General features: G+C 36.0%; 1 protein-coding gene across 1 annotated transcript in view; it reads left to right on the top strand.

Annotated features, from left to right (window-relative positions):
* Nucleotides 1–20,105, top strand: part of RYR2 (ryanodine receptor 2) — a 689,571-nt gene that overhangs the window by 340,617 nt on the left and 328,849 nt on the right. Inside the window, exons 13-16 of the mRNA XM_070568189.1 lie at nucleotides 944–1,108; nucleotides 6,849–6,970; nucleotides 15,287–15,470; nucleotides 17,823–17,958. Of these exons, the coding sequence (XP_070424290.1) occupies nucleotides 944–1,108; nucleotides 6,849–6,970; nucleotides 15,287–15,470; nucleotides 17,823–17,958 (607 nt within the window). The remainder of the gene's footprint in view (nucleotides 1–943; nucleotides 1,109–6,848; nucleotides 6,971–15,286; nucleotides 15,471–17,822; nucleotides 17,959–20,105) is intronic.

The following is a 20,105-nucleotide window of genomic DNA, read 5'->3' as shown; positions in this document are numbered from 1 at the left end:
TGGATCCACAGATGCAGAACCCAAGATTATGGAAAGCCAAGACAGTGAGTTCTTGAAGATCAGAATTAAGCATGAGAGGGAAAATTGACATGGGGCGTGTTGAAGGAGGAAGCATTAAAATAAACAAGGATTTGAAGGAAACGTTTACTTGGTATCAGAGGATGGATTGCTTCTTCGTAGCCTAGGGAGCTTAGCAGAGGAGCCCTTTAGGAGTGTACAAGTTTGTAGTGTAAGTTGGAAATTGCAGGAGCAGAAACTGAAGTGTAGCTTTGATTAGCTCAAAAGAAGTCATCGTTATCATTAACATCCTTGTTAGCATCATCATCATTATCGACACCATTTTCATGGTCAACATCCCGAAAATGTACTCGAGTGTTTATTTTATCCCAGGCACTGTCCTGAAAACTTTACATGCATTATCTCACTCATTTTTTTTGATACTCTGGGGGAGATGCTTTTGTTACCTTGATTTACAGATGAGAAAATTGAGGCTGAAAAGCTTTAATTAACTTGTCCTAAGGACACAGAGGTAATGAGTGGCAGAGACTGGACTCAAAACTGGATTTTGTGTCTCCCAAACCTGTGGTCTTAACTACCAATAATGAAAAGAATAATCTGGAAAGAATATGAAGCCTCAACTACTAGTTTTAAGATCTCTGTTTTGGAGTTTGCCATTAAGCAATATAAAGTTTTGTGTTAAGGCCAAAATAATTTTCTACCAGTGTGAATAATTCAAGAATATTTTAGTTATTTTTGCAATTTCCTTCTTTGATTTTCAGTAGAGGTTGAACTGCTAGAGTAAAATATTTTGACCATTATTGTTTCCGCGGATTTCAAAGGGCTGAATTTTTCAAGGGACATATTATCAACAAGGCAAAATTCTTTCAATATAAACTGGTATTTTTTAAACTTTTCATTATCTATTTTTTTCCTCTCTCGTTAGGAAAAATTGGATGTAGGAGTGAGAAAAGAAGTCGATGGCATGGGAACATCTGAAATAAAATATGGAGACTCAGTATGTTACATTCAACATGTAAATACTGGCCTGTGGCTGACCTACCAGTCTGTGGATGTGAAATCTGTGAGAATGGGATCCATACAACGCAAGGTAAGATTATATAAAAACACTCCTGATAGGGGGCTGGCCCCGTGGCCGAGTGGTTAAGTTCGCGCGCTCCGCTGCAGGCGGCCCAGTGTTTCGTTGGTTCGAATCCTGGGCGCGGACATGGCACTGCTCATCAGACCACGCTGAGGCAGCGTCTCACATGCCACAACTAGAAGGACCCACAACGAAGAATATACAACTATGTGCTGGGGGGCTTTGGGGAGAAAAAGGAAAAAATAAAATCTTTAAAAAAAAAAAAAAACCACTCCTGATAGCAGTCATTTTTCATGACAAAAAACACAAACGCAAGACAAAAAGAGGTAGCTAACACTTTCAGCCATCTGCTAAAGTTCATTATTTACATGCTAAACATCAAATCCCACCATAATAAACTCTGGTTTTTTGTAAGATGAACATTGCTGGATGTTACATCACTGATTTAAATATTAAATGAAGAAATATACTCTTTTCTGAAGTCTAGCTTAGTCTACCTGATTCACTGCATGCTGCTGCTGTAATGATTTTTCTAAAATGCCGAAGTGCTCATGTAGTGTACTCTCATCTCTGCCTCCTTCACTGACACCCCATTGCTTGCAAGACAATGACTACAGTTTTCCATAGTAATGTGATCCCCTTCTTGACCTGCCTTCCACCTCAGCTGTGCCCCAGTCTCCTGTTCTTTGGTCAATCTCTAAGCATCCTCTTCAGTTTCCCCAGCATGCTACTTACAGCACATTCCTTGCAACCCCTCAAAAAAAAAAAGCCCTGGTTTGTACACATCTGTGCATTTGTATATACCATTTTCTCTCTTTGGAATACGCTTTACAAGTTCTTTTTCCTCTGCCCAATTCCTAGCCATCCACCAGAGGTGAAGTTTAAAGATGATCTTCAGAAGTTCTTCCTGACTATCTCAGCTTATCCCCTGCAACCTTCCTTATGTCCTCATAATATTCATATATAAGTTTTTAAATTTTATATACACTCCCTGTGCTGTTTTATTTACTAGGCTACATGTCTCTCTCTCTCCGCTAATTTATGAACTCCTTTAGGGCAAGTACATAGTACTAGATTGTTCGTATTTCATATTTTTACACCAACATGTAATACAGTGCATAGAACCAAATAACCAGACACAGGTTATTTCTCCAAATGGGAGACCTTGGAAAAGAAGACTGTAGGGGGCAGAAATTTTTATTTTCAATAGATTTATTAAATGTAACATATATACATTCCAGTATAGATTGTTCATCGTTATTGTGATCTGTTTAGAGGGACCAGTGCTGACTTTGGTGAATTTGAAGGCTGATTTTGCTTAGATGAGGTTGGGCTTAAATGCGTCCTTACACTACCTAACTCTGAGCTTTGGATGGAGATCCTGAGACAATTCTGCAGACCTGTGTAATCTTTATAATGAGATGATCACTTGTCTTTGAAGTCTTTGATCTAGGTTCATAAATTTAAATTCATATATTTGTATTCAGTATTGTAAAGCATTCCTTATTTCCTGTTACTGAGCCTGGCTGTTTTAAACTTTTTATTTTGGAAAATTCAAATATATACAAAGAAAACAAAATATGCATTGAAGCCTTACATATCCATTGTTAACCTTCAGCATTTTCAGTGCTCTCCTGTTCTTGTTTCATTTATACCTCCACCCCCATGCCATGTTCCACTGGATTATTACTGTTACTTATTTTTAATTTTTGGAGGTAAAACTTATATTCACTGGAATGCAAAAAATTAACTGTAGAGTTTTGACAACTGGATACATTTGTACGACCCAAACACATTGCAATATGGAACATTTCCGTTTCCCCAGAAAATTGCCCAAAATTCTTTTCCAGATTCTCCCTGCCCCTTCTTCCCAGGAACAACTTCTCTTGTGGTCTTTACCCCCCAGAGGTTGGTTTTACCTGATGTAGAACTTTATATAAATGAAATCATGCAGCACACATGCTTTTGGATATAGCTTTTTTCACTCAGCAAAATGTATGTAACTTTTATCCTTGTTGTTGCATGTTTGGATCCAAAGAATTGCAGCAGCCTTTTGAGGTCTACAGAAGCCAAAGAGCCTAGAGGTTAGACTATGTTCAGTTCACAGTCTAAGGAGGAGGGGCAGAAAGGAAAAGACACGACAAAGGTGTATAATCCTGATTTATGATCTGTCTCCATCACTAGACTCTGGGCACTGGAACCACATCTTTTATTTCTGTATTCTCAGTATCTAGCACAGTAGATGTTCAATCAATGGTTCTTGAATGAAAACATATATTTTCAAGGGTGTGAAGTTACAGTTGAGTAAAGGAGATCCCACATACACTTATTCGCTTGGTCTCCAACTGCATTAGCATCGCAGAATTTTGAGTGTACAGAGTGCCATCTTAGCGTTTGGAAGGTCACCAGCTAACGTGCAAACTGGAGCAAAAGAGTTTGATTGGGCTTCAAAACAAATTTGTATTTTGATAAAGATATTTGGCCATGGCTCTTCCATAATATTTACCAGATTTTTTTTCTAAATACTTTATTTTGAAAAATTTCAAACATACGAAATGTTAGAAGACTAATTTAATGAATATCCGTATACCCTCATATTAGATTCAACAATCATTAATAGTTTGCAATATTTACTTTCCTTCTCTCCATCCCTTCCTTCTTCCTTATTTCTCTCTCTCTGTATATGTGTATGTGTATGGACACATCCACACTACCATTCTTATACCTAATAGATAATGATTCATTATATTATCTAATATTCTGTTCATATTCATATTTCCTCCATTGTCCTAAGAATGTCTTTTATAGCTCATTTTAAATCAGAATCCAATCAAGGTTCATGCATTTGTTTATTTTTTTATGCTTCTTTAGTCTCTTTTAATCTAGAATAATTCCTTATCTTATTTTTGTCCCATGCCACTGACTTTTTTAAGAACCCAGGCCAGTTATAGAATGTCCCATGTTCTGGATGTGTCTAACCATTTTTTCCCGTTGCTCATGTTTCTTATAATTCCCATAAACTTGAAATTAACTTTAGGGCTGTGCTGGCTAAATCAGTAGCCGCTAGCCACGTGTGGCTAGTACTATAGGAAGTGGGTTTTTAGTTTTGTTAAATTTTAATTAATTTAAATTTAAAAAGTTATGCTTGAATAAGTTATTAGAAAACTTTTATCCATGTTTGGAACAACTTAAGTATCTGAATGTACTTTTCCAACTATAAATGTCATGAATTCTAAAACAAGTCAAGTACTTTAAATAATAATTTGTTGTCAAATCGACATACTCTGTAATTATAAAATATGCACTGGATTTTGAAGATAAGGATTGAAAAAAATAATGTAAAATATCCCATTAACAAGTTTGTATATTTATTACATGTTGCGATAATAATATTTTGGATATATTGCATTAAATCCAATATATTACTAAAATTAATTTTAATTTTTTTAAAAAACTTTTTTGAATATGGGTTCTAGAAAATTCAAAGCTACGTATGTTAGAAACACCTTCGGCCCCCCACCTCCGTGATCCCTTCTAGTCACTATCACACTCAAGGATAAACACTATCATTGCTTGTGATACTGGACATGAGTTTTGTTGGGCTTTTCATTTTATTAATCATGATTTTGTTGGATCCGCCATACTGCAGTCAATGTTGTTAAGCCTCAAAATTTACCAGAAAGGTAAAAGTTCAAAATAGATTTCACAAATAGTAAAGAACTGAAAGAATAAACAAAGGAAAATTCTTAACTCACATATTACTTTCTAAGAACTCTGCCTAATGTCACATTTTCCATATAGCTTTTATTAAAAGTTGAGTATGATATATTGTTATGTGAGAAATATAGGTAGAAATGGTAACATGTACACCTGCATTTTTGTAAAGATAGAAGTAAATTTCTACCAGAAAATCATCAGAAACTCTTCAGGTATGATTTACCATTCAATATACGTAAGTGGTAAATGCAAAAAAAAAAAAACGTCTTTCATTTTTCCAATTAACCAATTTAACCAGTTGTCTTCAATCTTTTTTTCATACATATACCCCTTGAAAGAATTTTTAAAACCACATACCTCATGACATACTTTTCTTTATAAATTTAAACAGTTGCAAGTAAAAGGATTTATGGTCTACTAAAAATATGAACATTTTAAAGCAAACTCTACATGTGTCTTTCAAATTTCACATGGAAACTAAATATCAAGAGTTTCCACAATTTTGTTGCCTCATTCTGCTGAGTTCAGTAAAACACCAATCCCTGACAATTTTATCTTTTTTTACCTCATATCAGTTTCCTCTGCTCCATCCCCACAAATCTAGTTCAGCCTTTTTCGTGCCTCCTGTGCACTCTTCCCATGGCCTCTTACCCAGTGTCTCTGCCTTCAGTCTCACCTCTTTCCAGTCCGCCCTGACTTTGCGACTGCCCTGTTTAGACAGCTCCTGGCTGAGCCTACCTTCCTGTGGTCATTCCAGCCTCCTTACCATGACAAACCCTATCCGGTATCTCACCTCCGGCCACTCCCTGTCTTCAGTCCACTGCAGTAATGACAGGGTTCTTAGTCATTACTCCACTGTCTCTTTCCCTAACCATGGATTAAAGTCAGAATAGGATTTATATTCTCCATCATGGGCTAACATAATGCTTGCCTTTCTAGAATAGTTTGACAAGGGTGTTAAAAGGCTAAACTTCTTAAGTTAGTAAGTAACATGTGAAACAGACTTTATAGGCCATAGAAGAGATAATCTAATTAAAACCTCCATTATAAACTTATTACTACTTCTAGAATTATGTATTAATCTTTTTTTTTTTTTGAGGAAGATTAGCCCTGAGCTAACATGTGCTGCCAATCCTCCTCTTTTTGCTGAGAAAGATTGTCCCTGAGCTAACATGTGTGCCCATACTTCCTGCTACAGCATGGCTAGATGAGCGGTGCGTGTGTAGGTCCGTGCCCAGGATCTGAACCAGTGAACCCTGGCCTGCTGAAGTGGAGCACACGAACTTAACTGCTGCGCCACCAGGCCACTCCTACTCTATTAATTCTTATGGGGAGATTTCAGTGTGGTCGTGATATACCAGGACTTCCCCAATCTAGATCTCCCAATTTTTATATACTTCCCAGTTAACTAGTGTCTTCAAATCATTTTTTATTTCAAGAAAAGCGTGTTAATGATATATTCGCCAAATCTTTACATATTTGAAACTGTCTTTCTGTTGTTGTTTCATATGAATAAGAACTTGGTTAGTTAAAAAATGTCTGAATCACTCTTCCTGGCTTTTATATATGCCGCTTAGTGTGAATATTCATGTTTTGCTTCAGAAATATAAACTTATGATTGTGGAGTGATGCACAGACCACACTGAAGTGTTACAAATATATAGTTTGTACACTATATTACCTTTTTTAAAAAAAAATCCAAGCACTGGGGCCTGCCTGGTGGTGTAGTGATTAAGTTCATGCACTCTGCATTGGTGGCCCAGGGTTCACAGGTTCGGATCCCAGGTGCAGACCTAGCACCGCTTGTCAAGCCGTGCTGTGGTGGTGTCCCACATAAAATAGAGGAAGACTGGCACAGATTAGCTCGGGGCCAACCTTCCTCCACACACACACACACACACACACACACACACACAAATCCAAAAACTCTGAATTATGAGATGTATCTGTCACCAAGGATTTTTAATCAGCAGAAACTCCGTTTTGGAAAATAGATGTTGGGAATCACAGCATTATTTCTGCTTCCTTATAGGCTATTATGCATCATGAAGGACACATGGACGATGGCTTAAACTTATCTAGGTCTCAGCACGAAGAATCCCGGACAGCACGAGTCATCCGCAGCACCGTCTTTCTCTTCAATAGATTTATAAGGTACATTTTCTTTTGTTGTTGCGGTTGTTTGACATTTTATTTCCGTTTTCTTACTGGATTTACATATAAACAGTTCGAAAATGTATGATGGTGATAATCTCATACAATTTGGTAGGTCAGCAGAACACATTAGGAAGTGCTAGTTAGGTGGTTTTGTCTTTCTTTTAAATGGCCTTTTTAAAAAAATGGTTGTGCTTTTAGAAATTGTATGTGTGACTTGTAATTGCTAGCTGTAGGGTCAGGATTGTTCTATAACATACCCTGTGCTGGACCTATTTAATTCTAATTTATACTGAGGATAGGAAAGCCTAGATACTTTGTGGGTTTGGAAGTGTATTAAGAAAATAAAATGATTCTTACAGTAACTAAGTTTTCCTACCTAATAATGGAAATAGTTGTGTATCTACAAACTAAATCAAGCTTGTGGCCAAAGTGTTTTCTGGCAATATTTTACCAACCTACTCTCTGACTTGTGATGGATATCATATATCTCTTTAAACTTCACCAATTTGATGGGAAAAAAATTATAATATGTCTGTGTGTGTGTGTGTGTGTGTGAGTGTATATTTATAACTATAATTAATTTTAGGTTTGTATTTATTTGAGAATTGTGAGAATGGGTATATTTCATGTTTATTAACCAGATTTCTTCATTTATTTATTTTTTTCTGGTTTACCCTATTTGTTGATATTTCTATTAGGCTGTTATGAGTTTATGTTATGTTAGAGACATTAATTTCCTGTCATCATACATAAATTTCAAATATTTTCCTAATTAGTGGTTTGGAAAAGAATTTTAAAGTGTTTTTTTCATAGTAGTTTACTCAATAAATCATGTTTTGGTTTTTATAATTTTCACCACCCAAATTACGTAAATGTTAGCCTAATTATTCTCTGCGTCTTTTATAAACCACCCCACTGTGTGTGTACATTTGTGTGCATGCTTTTATGTAACCAAAGAATGTGTACAGCATTCAGCTTCATCATATCCTTAGTATTTATCTCATTTAAACTCTAGTCCTTATAGGATGGAGTAAGGCATAGAGATGGGGTAAACATCAGGTTTTTATATTGCACTTATTACTTGTATTACTTTTAAGTATTATTTGTATTTATTGTTGAATCATTTTCATAGTATTTCTTGTAATAAATAAAATTTCTTATGTTAGTGTAGTATAAAATTAATGATATCAGGAAGTACTACTTGCAAGTTATAACTTACTTTAGAATCAATTCAGCATAGCTTTCTTCCATCTTGTTCTTTCCACTGGTTCTTCTTTACTGCAGTCCAATTAGTTCTATAAGGATTGAGGAAAATAATCATAAATCTTTAAAATAGTCAATTTTTTATTCAGTTATATCCATCATTACTGACTTCGTCAAATACAACGGACATTTTTTTATTACAGTGTGACTTCTGTGGTGTTTTTAATGGCACTACTGAGATTCTGTTTGGTAAGCAATAACTTACTTAATGCCAGAGAAAAAAATGATTATTTGTTTTGAAATGCATTTTGTTGGAAATATACCGTATCAGTGTTTAGACTTAATGCAGTGATGGTATGGCGTAAGTTACATTGTGTATGTTGACTGAGATACTATCCTTCATCTTGGATGTGATTTGCTTTAGCAAATTTGTTCTTTGCTCAAGACTACACTCATTTATTTTTGAAGAGTAGTGTCTGTGATTTGGAAGATTAATTTTAGAATTTAACAATTGCTTAATTGATTAGATAGTTAGAGGTCCAAACATGAGAAATTTAGATTCTGTAGCAAAAGTACTTACTGAATTATGTGTTTGCAGCTTCATATTGAAATTCAACTTTCAGCTGGGTTATTTCAATGAAATTCCTTCCTTGTACCTATACTGATAAAATAGGATGGCTGTATAACCCAGGTTTAACTATAAAAATGTTATCTGATTCCCACTCTAATCTTTAATATTTCTTCCCTTGGGTTTAATTTTTTCTTCTTTTTCTAGTTTCATAAGATGAAGGCTGACATCATTGATTTGGGACCTTTCTTTTGTATTATAGTCATTTAGTGCTATAAATTTCTGTCTTTAGTGGCACTGAACACTTGATGTGCTGTCTTTCATTTTCTCTTTTGATTGCTTTTTTGACCAATAGATTATTTAGTTTCCAATTATTTGGGGATTTTCTAGAGATTTTTGTTACTGATTTCTAAGTTAATGCCATTGTGGTCAGAGAACATTCTTTGTAAGATTGAATGCTTTTAAATTATTGAGACTTGTTTTATGGCCCAGAATATATTATATCTTGGTGAATGTTCTGTGTGCACTTGAAAAGAATATCCATTCTCCTCTTATTGGATGGAGTGCTAAAAAATGTCCATTTGATCTAGTTGATTGATAGTGTTGCTTAGATCTTCTGTTTCCTTACTGATCTTCAGTCTAATTGTTCTATTAATTATTGAAAGAAGGGTATTGAAATCCCTGACTATAATTGGATTTTTCTTTTTGGTCCTTGCAATTCTATCATTTTTTCTTTATGTATTTTGAAGCTCTGTTATTAAGTGCATACAAATTAAGGATACGTCTTTTTGGTGAATTGATGCCTTTATCATCATTAGGAAGTTACTCTTTTTTAATTCCTGGTGATATTACTTGCTATGACGTCTGTTTTGTATGATGTTAATATAGTGCTCCAGCTCTCTTTTTTCCTTGGTGTTAGCATTGTATACCTTTTAAAAATCTTTTACTTTTAACCTATTTGTGTCTTTATATTTAACGTGCCCTTTTTTTTAGGCAGTATGTAGTTGAGTCTTGCTTTTTTTCCAATTTGACAGTCACTGCCTTTTAATTGTGAGGTTTAGTCCATTACATTCATGTGATTTTTGATATAGTAATTTTAAATCTCCCATCTAGACTTTGTCCCTTTTCCTTCATTTTCTGCCTTTTTGGGGGTTAGTTGAGTATTTTATTCCATCTTATCTCCTTTGTTGACTTATTAGCTATAATTCTTAAAGTTATTTTAGTGCTTTCTTAAGATTTATAACATACGTCTTTAACTTATCACAGTCTTCCTTCAGGTCATTTTATCACCATGAATACTATAAGAACATCTCAGTAGTATACTTCTCTCTCAGTCTTGTGCTATTTTTGTCATACATTTTGCTTTTACAGATAGTACAAACCCCACACTACATTTTTATCATTTTTATTTAAGGTCAATTAGATTTTAAAGAGATTTAAATAATAGCAAAAGTACATTATATATCTGTGTATATAGTTATCATTTCTCATGCTCTTTGTTCCTTTTTGAGGATCTATATTTCCTTTGAGTATCATATTCTTTTGCCTAAAGGACTTCTTTTAACATTTCTTTTAGTGCAGCTCTGCTGGGGATGGACTCTTTTGTCTATTGTACATCTAAAAATGTCTTTATTTTCCCTTATTTTAAGTGATATTTTTGCCAGGTATATCATTCTAGGTTGATATTTTTTTCTTTTGGTTAGTTGATTTTTCTCCTTATTGCTGATTATATTTTACACTTCTTTACATGCCTGATCTTTTTTTTTTTTTTTTGCTTGGGAAAGATTGTTGCTGCACTAACATCTGTGCCAGTTTTCCTCTATTTTATGTTGGATGCCACCCCAGCATGGTCTGATAAGCAATGATAGCTCCACACCCAGGATCCAAACCTGCGAACCCCAGGCCACTGAAGCAGAACATGCAAACTTAACCACTATGCCATGGCTCTGGCTCTGTGCCTAGTCATTTTTGTTTAGTTGCCAGACGATGTGAATCTGTTGCATGCTAGATATTTTTGTTTTCTGTAAATATTCTTGAGCTTTTTTGGGGGATGCAGTTACTTGGAAACAGTTTGATTCTTTTGGACCCTGCTTTTAGGATTTTTTGGGCAGGAGCAGAGTAGTGTTTGATCTAGGGCTAATTATTTCCCATGATTGAGGCAAGACCATCTGTCTACTCTACCTGATGCCCCATGAATTGTGAGGTTTTCTAATCTGGCTAATGGGAAGAGGCGCTATTTCAGATCCCATGTGAGGGTCGGCTACTGTTCCTTCCATTCATTTCAGGGGGTTCTGTTCTCTGCCTTGGGTCGTTTTCTCACATGCATGTGCCGATCAGTGCTTTGCTGAGTATTTGAGGGGATGCTCTGTAGTTCTCCATAGTCCACTCTTGTACAGCAGTCTCCTCTCTGGTACTGTGTCCTGTGAACTCTGGCAACCTCGGTATCCCCAGGTATCCCCAGCAATGTCTCCTCAACTCAGGGAGTCTTTCCATGCCTCACCTGGTCCCCTTTCTACTCTATAGCCTAGAAATTCCTACAAAGCATAAACTAGGGCAGTTGTAGGACTCACCTTGTTTGTTGCCTGACTCTCAGGCATTTCTGTTTTTTCCTTTATAGCCAATGTCTTGAAATGGTTTTTTCCCCAGATAGTTTTTTCTGTTTTTTGCGAGAAGAAGGGGTTGTTTCAGAAGAGAGAGTAAATCTTGTCCCTATTGCTTTATCTTGGCTAAAAACAACTCAAATTGCAAATGACATATGCAGTTCTTATTTCAAGATGAGATTCCATGTTTCCCCTGGCAAACGTAGTCTAGGATATTTTTGCTAATTCTGTATTGACATGTTTTCTTTTCTCCTTTAGATTTCCTCCTTATTACAAACCCATCGCCTAATGCCATCTTTTCCTGAGTTATCTAGTATATCCTTTTAACAGTGTCTCTCTCCCCTGTGACCACGTAACAAGTGCCATGGATGAATATAATGTCTGTTTCCTTCTCTCACACTTAACTGACCTTAATGGTGCTTTAATTTTTCAAAAATTAAATTCAATTAGGCTTTAGTTTTTTCTCTTTTTTTCTTTCTAGAGTATTTACCTGTTAGTTGTATTATTGAATTCCATCCATTACATTTATATATATTTCTATATATACAGATTTTACTTATATGCTCATTAGTATTACTGAGCTATTAGAATTCCTGAATTTATGCAATTCTTTAATATATCTCAGAAACTTTGAAAAGTTTTATGTAATTACAGAGCATTATAAAGGGTATATTATTTTAAGTAGAATGCTTTGATCCTTCTGTCATATTCATGAACACACCAAAAGTCCTTAAAATCTCAATAACTTTACAATATTTGCATCCATGTATTTTTCAAGGTAAATTATTTTTTAATTGTTCATTTTATTAATATAGATAATTTACTATTAATTTTTAAAATGTATAAATTTTATAAATGTATAAAATGTTTTAAAATATTTATTTTATCTATTTAAAAGAAGAAATATATTTATATACTTAAAATAAAAATATATTTAAAGTGTATAAAATATTTTAAAAATGTATACTCAGACCTCCCTTTTTACTTCTTAGAGTAAAAGTCAAGACCATTTAGTTTTTGTTCATTTGTGATTTTCTGATATAGTTTGTTTTCTGTGATCCTTCTGGTCTCTCTCCCAGGTCAGGGTAGTGGTGGTGGTGGTGGTGGTGTGTGTGTGTGTGTGTTTGTGTTTGTGTTTGTGTTGTGTATAGGGGAAGGGATTCTATTCTTATGGACTGTAAATATGTACATATAAAACCTTTTTGTCTCTAGTATATTAATAAATGCATTCATGAAGTAAATGAGAGAAGGGAGGAATCTGTGTTTGTTAGGTAGTAATGTGGTTAATCTTCAAATTACAAAATGTAGAGATGGAATTCATGGCTTTAAGTTTTGCTCTGACATAGTGTGATTCTACCACTTTTGGTTTTTCCCAATTAGTTTTTTCTTCATTTATTTTTGTCCTTGATAAATTAATGTGGTAAATATGTCTATATTAGATACTTCTAAAACTTAGCATAATTAATAATTTTAGAGTCTTGGTTAGCAGTTGTTTGACAAGAAGCTTTTCCTAGAAAGTTACTGAATGGTTACATTTCTATTTTTTCCCAGTTTTATTTAGATATAATTGACATACATCACTGTATAAGTTTAAGGTATACAGCATAATGGTTTGATTTGCATATGTTATGAAATGATTACCACAATAAGTTTAGTTAACATCTATCATCTTGTATAGATACAATAAAAAGAGAAAAATAAAAATGTTTTTTCTCCTTGTGCTGAGAGCTCTTAGGATTTACCCTCTTAACAGCTTTCCTATATACCATACAGCAGAGTTGACTACAGTCAGCATGTTGTACGTTATGTCCTTAGACTTGTTTATCTTGTAAGTGGAAGCTTGTACCTTTTGCCCACCTTCCTCCAGTTCCCTCTCCGTCCACCTGGTTATGATTCTGATAGCAGATATGTTCAACTCAGTAACCTAAAAACTGACATTTACTGTTGTTTCTCCTTAGGTTTGAAAATGTAGATATTATACTTGAGTGACTTTTGAATTTCTTTCACCTTTAGTATGATGAGAGTTGAGTTTGACTTTGTTTTAAATATATTTACGTTTCAAATAGAGTTAAGGGAATAAAATGTTAGAACAGAAATATTTCATTGCATATGAATTTTTAGTCGAAAAGGGAAGAAATAATTTTCTTTTACAATGTCATTTCTGTTGCCTCTTAGGCATAGAAAAACTTATAGAGATGATAAACTAGGTAATAGATGAATTCCATCGATATATTGATTTGGAATTTCAGGCAAAAATTTTAGAATAGTCATGCAGTTTTACTATTTCTACTGTTTATAAGTCTGAAGTCAAATATTCCAAAATTATTCATAATCTGTGGAAATGATAATATATTTTGAGTAATGTTTTTGAGCATCGTAAAGTTCAAAGATAAGCTAATTCTCTCTTATAAGGTTTTTATTGTTTTTTAAAATACAAATTCCAGTACAGTCAGATGATTAGCTTTTGGAAACATTTCCTTGGAATAAAATATTGCTGTACAATTGTGCTGATGCAGAGAGCGGGAAAGGAAATATGATATTTCTATGCATTAAATTTTGTTATGAATAATATGAATATTACTATATCAACTATAGTATAGGCATTCTCCTGTTCTTTTATGGTGCCTGTTGTGTGTGTGTGTTTTTTATTTTGATGAAGATTAGCCCTGAGCGAACATCTGCTGCCACTCCTCCTCTTTTGCTGAGGAAGACTGGCCCTGAGCTATCATCTGTTCCCATCTTCCTCTATTTTATATGTGGGACGCCTGCCACAGCATGGCTTGGTAAGCAATGCACAGGTCTGCACCCCGGATTCGAACCAGCAAACCCGGGGCCGCCCAAGCGGAGCACGTGAACTTAACTGCTGTGCCACCAGTCTGGGCCCCTGTTGTATATTTTTTTGATAAGCTTTTTGTTTTAGAGTAATTGTGATTTATAAACACCACGTGTTAAGGTTCTTTCCAGATCCATTCAAAGCTATGAGTTTCAAAACTCAGAATCTCTGAAAGTTTAACAAATTAACACGTTTACATGCCAGTAATGTTTCTCTTCAAAGGCTAGAAAATGCAACGTGATAGTGTTTTTTAATCTAATTTTAAAATACACTTATTTCAGGAAATAGAAAAAAGTTTAATATATTGTTTCCTGATTAATAAGCAAATATTCTAAATTAATATCATTAGAATATATTTTTAAACTGGCAGGAATTAAACAAAATGGCAGTGAGTGTCAATGGTAGTGTAGCAGTTAACGGTTCCTTCTCCAAAAACTAAACAAAACAGAACACATACGTGTTAGAATTTTGATTCTGGGAAGTTACATCTTTAACTTTAAAGTATTTAGTGCTTTAAAATGGAAATCAGGGGCCGGCCTGGTGGCGCAGCGGTTAAGGTCGCACGTTCTGCTTTGGTGGCCCGGGGTTCGTGGGTTTGGATCCTGGGTGTGGACATGGCAGCACTCAGCAAGCCATGTTGTGGTAGGCATCCCACATATAAAGTAGAGGAAGATAGGCATGGATCTTAGCTCAGGGCCAGTCTTCCTCAGGAAAAAGAGGAGGATTGGCAGCAGTTGTTAGCTCAGGGCTAATCTTCCTCAAACAAAATAAATAAATAAATAAAAAATAAATAAATTGAAATTCAGTTGGTTTCTAAATATTTAGACCATTGGTTTGGTTTTATAGACATGGGTCCTCTCTGTCCTTCAGGTTTTTCTCTAGATGAGTTTCTTTCCAGACTGGTGTTTCTAATACAGCTTTGTATATACATGACAAAATGTAAAATTTCTCATTTAAATATATTAATTATTGCCGTTTAAGGAAAATGAAGACTTTTGTTATATGTTCCTATATAGGGAGAGAGAATAAAGCTTTAAATCATCTAGAAACTAAAAAATAATAAAATTGTAAATCATTGATGTAGAGAAATGTTTGCTTGTTTGTTTTAGGGGCCTTGATGCTCTCAGCAAAAAAGCGAAGGCTTCCACGGTGGACTTACCCATAGAGTCTGTAAGTCTGAGTCTCCAGGACCTGATTGGCTACTTCCACCCGCCGGATGAACATCTAGAGCACGAAGACAAGCAGAACCGATTGCGAGCTCTGAAGAATCGGCAGAATCTCTTCCAGGAAGAGGTGAGTTTCTGCCCACACTCATTTCTTCTTTGCTCTTGTCTTGGGAAGAGAACTTCCTGGTGGGGAAAATTTTCCCTTTGACATCTTTGCATTTTGAGATATAGCTGAGCAGGTAGACTACTGTACATGGAACCAGGCCTCAGAGGAAGCCTGCAATTACTTTTATTTCTCCATCAGTGAGTACTAATTTTAAAAGATGAAACTCTTCACTCCCCTGGCAAAGGACAATTTATTTTACTGTCTGCTCAGCCTCCATACTAATCTTTCATTGGACTATAGTTTGCTTCATCTTAGTTACACAAAAACAGAATCGTTAAGCGTCTAAATAAATGAATACAGGCTTTGGAAAGCAGGGGGGGTATTCATACTGTTGAGTGGGTTCTTTAGGACTCCTTGGAAGTGCCTGAGGCTCCACAGGGAGCCTTGTGTTGGAGATGGAAGCTGCCAGGAGAAGGCCCCTCGAGGTGGCAGAGCTCTAGGCTCCCTCCTTGGACAGAGCAGCCCCACTTTTTCCCTTTGTGTATATTAATTTTCTACGTATGACTTTATTTTGCGAAAATTCCACTGCTAAGAATGGCTCAGGTGCCATGTTTTGTAGACAGAATAACAGAAGGACCAAGTGAGATGTCTGATGTTCCTGTGGTCGTGTCAGAACTAGTACCGTGTATTCAGGAGTTTCAGTGGGAGGATATCAGAGTTGAACTGGCAAGTGAAGTCAGCCCAGCAAGTGATCCCACTCTTCTCAATGCTCCCTGTATGTAGAATAATGAATTTTTCTGAGTAAAAATGTCTAAGAAAAAAGGTTAGAGGACATCGCTGAGTCCCCAAAATCCCTAAATCTATGTTCTTTTAGTTTTCAAACTGTTTCCTAATTTTCCACCCAAAGCCTTTGAAACTGACATTAATTTTTGTGGACTTTTTCACTGTGTATACAAAGGAAAGACCTATCTGGAGACCCTAATGGCGTGAAAGCACGGAAATGTCAGCATAAACCACTAATAACAACATGGAGTATTTGTTGGGACCTTTTCTTTTTGTGTATGCCAAATCATTAGACTGTGCTGTATTTATCTAATATCAAGAAAGAGTGAAGTGAAATATTGGGCTGGGGAAATTGAAAATATTGATTTAGATTAATTTTTTTTCACTTTCTTATGTAAAACAATCTGGATGGGGACCTAGAAATGTTCTTAGGTCCATAGTGCCTCTTAAATTCCCTGTGTGAAATAAGATAATTTGATTAGTTCAACTTTTTATATCTGTTCCTTTCATGTGCTTTGCCTCGTTTTGACAATCTTGATCTAGCAATAATCATAAAAGCAGAATTTCAAATTTAGACAGCATCCTACAAAGTTCTGTAGTGAATTTTTGATTTACTTTAAAGGCATCTTTTCATGAGCTTTTTAAATTTAATTTATTAGATCTTCAGTTTGATAATAAAAATAATAACGATGACGGTCGTGGTGATGCCTATTCTAAGGATAAGAATCTGCTCTTATATTTTTTTAGTGGAGGAAAAAAATTGTATTTTCTCTATTCATCTTAGGTTCATTGGCTGGGGCTCTGCAAATTAGACCAGCAGAAGACAGATTTACAAGAAAAAAATAAATAGAAATTTGCTAATGCGTACGTAGTGTATACACAGGAGTACTCAGTGATGAGTAATTCAAAGGAGTAGTTAGAACTTGGGCTCCTATAGCATTTTAATGAAAGAACAATAAATTTGTAGAGAAGTGACAAAATAAAGGGAAGGGATTTGAGCTTCTAGGGTCAGCAAATTGTGGTAAGGAAGATTATGGGGGAAACTAATAGAAGAGAAGGGCTAGTTGGTAAAGTTTATTATATAGATTTCTCTGGTGCAGTCTCTGGGCTGCTAAGAGTCAACATTGCCTCCTTTGAGTAGGAATCTTCCTGCCCTTTGATAGAGAGGGGGTGGGCAGATAATTCCTCTTGTGTCTGATTTTACTCTTTTGCTCTCAGCTCAAAATAATCCTTATGCCCAAGTGGCAGATTTTGGGGTGGCACACTCTGAACCCCGTCACTTACTTACAATAGAATACTGTTATAACTGATTCATTAATCTAGTATTAAACCTTACAAATAGAAGTATGAAGTTTGTAATTAGATACTGTTCTTCTGCCTCTGTTTGAGAATAGTACTCAGGATTTAAAATCTACTTGAATGATTTCAAGAGCCTTTTGTTTCACACGCATGTGTGTTTCTTCCTGTCCTTTGAATAAACGATCTCAATTGTCTTTCTGATTACCAGACTTTTTTTTTTTTAATCAATTTAGCGTGTTTTGTCTGTGAGCGGAGGCACAGATTCTAGTGGTGATGTTTTTAATCTTCCAGGGGATGATCAACCTCGTGCTTGAGTGCATCGACAGGCTGCACGTCTACAGCAGCGCGGCGCACTTTGCAGACGTCGCTGGGAGAGAAGCTGGGGAGTCGTGGAAATCGATTCTGAATTCTCTGTATGAGTTGCTGGGTAAGAAGTCTGACTGGGTTCTCAAGGAATGGTTTATGTCTGTTTGAAATGATCACTTAACAGTTACAGCAGTTTCATAACGTGTTTCCTAATTGAGGCTGTGTTTGCTTTAGCTGCACTAAATCCAGTGATGTTTAGTATTTAACTCTGTCTCTAGTGCCGATTGTGGCCAGAGCAGGGCATTTGTCTTGAATGAAAAGAGCAGGGTCATCTAGAGTGCAGTTTTGTAGCTGAGGGGCCTCTGTATGGATATGTGTTATGTATTTCCTTTTTGATTCTGAAGTTAGTCCCACAAGAGCCCCTCTTACTCCCTCACAGTCTTGTCTTGTCAGGGATCTCCTTCATTCTCCTCAATCTCCTTCTCTAGTCTTTTTGAGATCTGCATTTGTGCTTTTTCTAGGTACACTTGACACACGTCAAGCAACACCTTCCTGGTTGATGCTGCATTCCTGTTGGCTCTTGCAAGCGTATGACCTCATTATTTTTGTCCTGAACTATTCCAGTAGCTTCTACTTGTCTCTTGTCAAGAACTGTGGAGGATCTGAGGTTTCACCCTACTTGCAAGCTAGTGAGTTGGCCAGAAATTAGGAGAATGAGGGACAGTTTATCTCTCAAAGCAATGGCTTTAGCCAGAATATCAGCATTTTTGGTGCCAATTCCTTGAGCCTCAGTTCTCACAGGACAATATGAAGGGGACAATTGACAGCTGCACCTGCAGTGGGCTGAGTGACAGGAAAGGAATCTTGAGCGTAGGGAGCCCAGATAGTTACACTGGAAATAGGCCTGCCTGCTCTTTGCTGCAGGTGGAGAAACCATCTCTCTTTGCTTTGCTTGCTGCAAACATTCTTGAAAGGAAGGTCTGAGACAAAGGCTTTCAGTGACTCATTTGCAAGACTTGCAAAAACACGAGGCTTCTGGAGAATGGTCTCTTTCTTCTCTCTCACCCTTCCCTCCAAAATCCCAGGTTTATCTGGTACACTGCAATTGCACATCACTTGCCTGTTAAGGAATTTTTCATTTTTTCCCGTTTCCAGAAGGTACAATTCAACTTGCTTCACCTGGTATGTGAGGCCCCAGCCAACTCTTCCAGACTAGTCTTTTCCTCTCTCCTTCTCCTACCCTGTACTCTGGTCATACTGATTTTCTGAGTATCTTGTACCTGTGCACACTTCTGTGTCATTTTCTTATTTCACCTTTTCCAAAATTCCTATCTATCCTTTAAGGCCCAGTTCACATGTCACTTTCTTTTGAAGTTACTCTTGATATTTCTCCTAACTCTTAGACATGATCGAACACTTCCCCCCCCCCACCCCTACCCCGCCTGCTTTCTTGGCACTTCGCGTTTGCTTGTATACAGCACTGACCACATTTCTTCTTTAGTTATATGTGTGACTATGATCTCCAGGGCAAGAATAGCACCTTCCTGATTTTCGTATCTCTGTCATTGAACTTAATGTCTGGCACATGGTAGGTACTCAATAAATATTTGCTAATTAAATAAATGTTTACTGATTAAATGACTGAGTTCTGATAGAATAGGAAAGTATATGTGGAAGTAGAGAAAAGAGATCTCGATGCATTTTTATGTTAAGAATGAAAGGCAGTTAAAATATTTGAAAATTTGCCATAATTTAATTGAACTTCATTAAAATTTATAGCCATAATACTCTTTAGTAAAGAAGACTCTTGTGCCTGCTAGAATTTTCCATGTGCTTCCTTTCGGTGGGCTATTTGATGCACCATTAAAATTAAACACATGCAGCTTGGTGCTTTCAGACTAAGTGGTACTATTGGCCATCATTTCTCTGAGCAGGTCCCAGGACATTGAGGCTTTTCAGGAATCTCAATTCATTATTTAACCCACATCGATTATCAGGATAAGGATTTTATGACGCCAAAATTCTAAAGATTGCGTGTCTTTGCCAGTGTCAAAGTTATAACACTGAATTTTGGAATAGAGTGGAGACTGAATACGGTAGTGCTTTTAACACCACAGTTTAACATCTTCACTTGGTATGATTGGCTTCAGTCTTTTGACAAACTAGATGTTTTAAGTAAAGAGGTATATCATTGGTGTGTGTTGAGGAGAGAAAGGATTATATTTAGACAGAACATTCTTGTTGTAGATAAGTCTAGATAATGTGCAT

Source organism: Equus przewalskii, chromosome 1, assembly GCF_037783145.1.
Source record: "Equus przewalskii isolate Varuska chromosome 1, EquPr2, whole genome shotgun sequence".
Taxonomy (NCBI): domain Eukaryota; kingdom Metazoa; phylum Chordata; class Mammalia; order Perissodactyla; family Equidae; genus Equus; species Equus przewalskii.
This window is presented reverse-complemented; position numbering and strand designations above follow the sequence as displayed.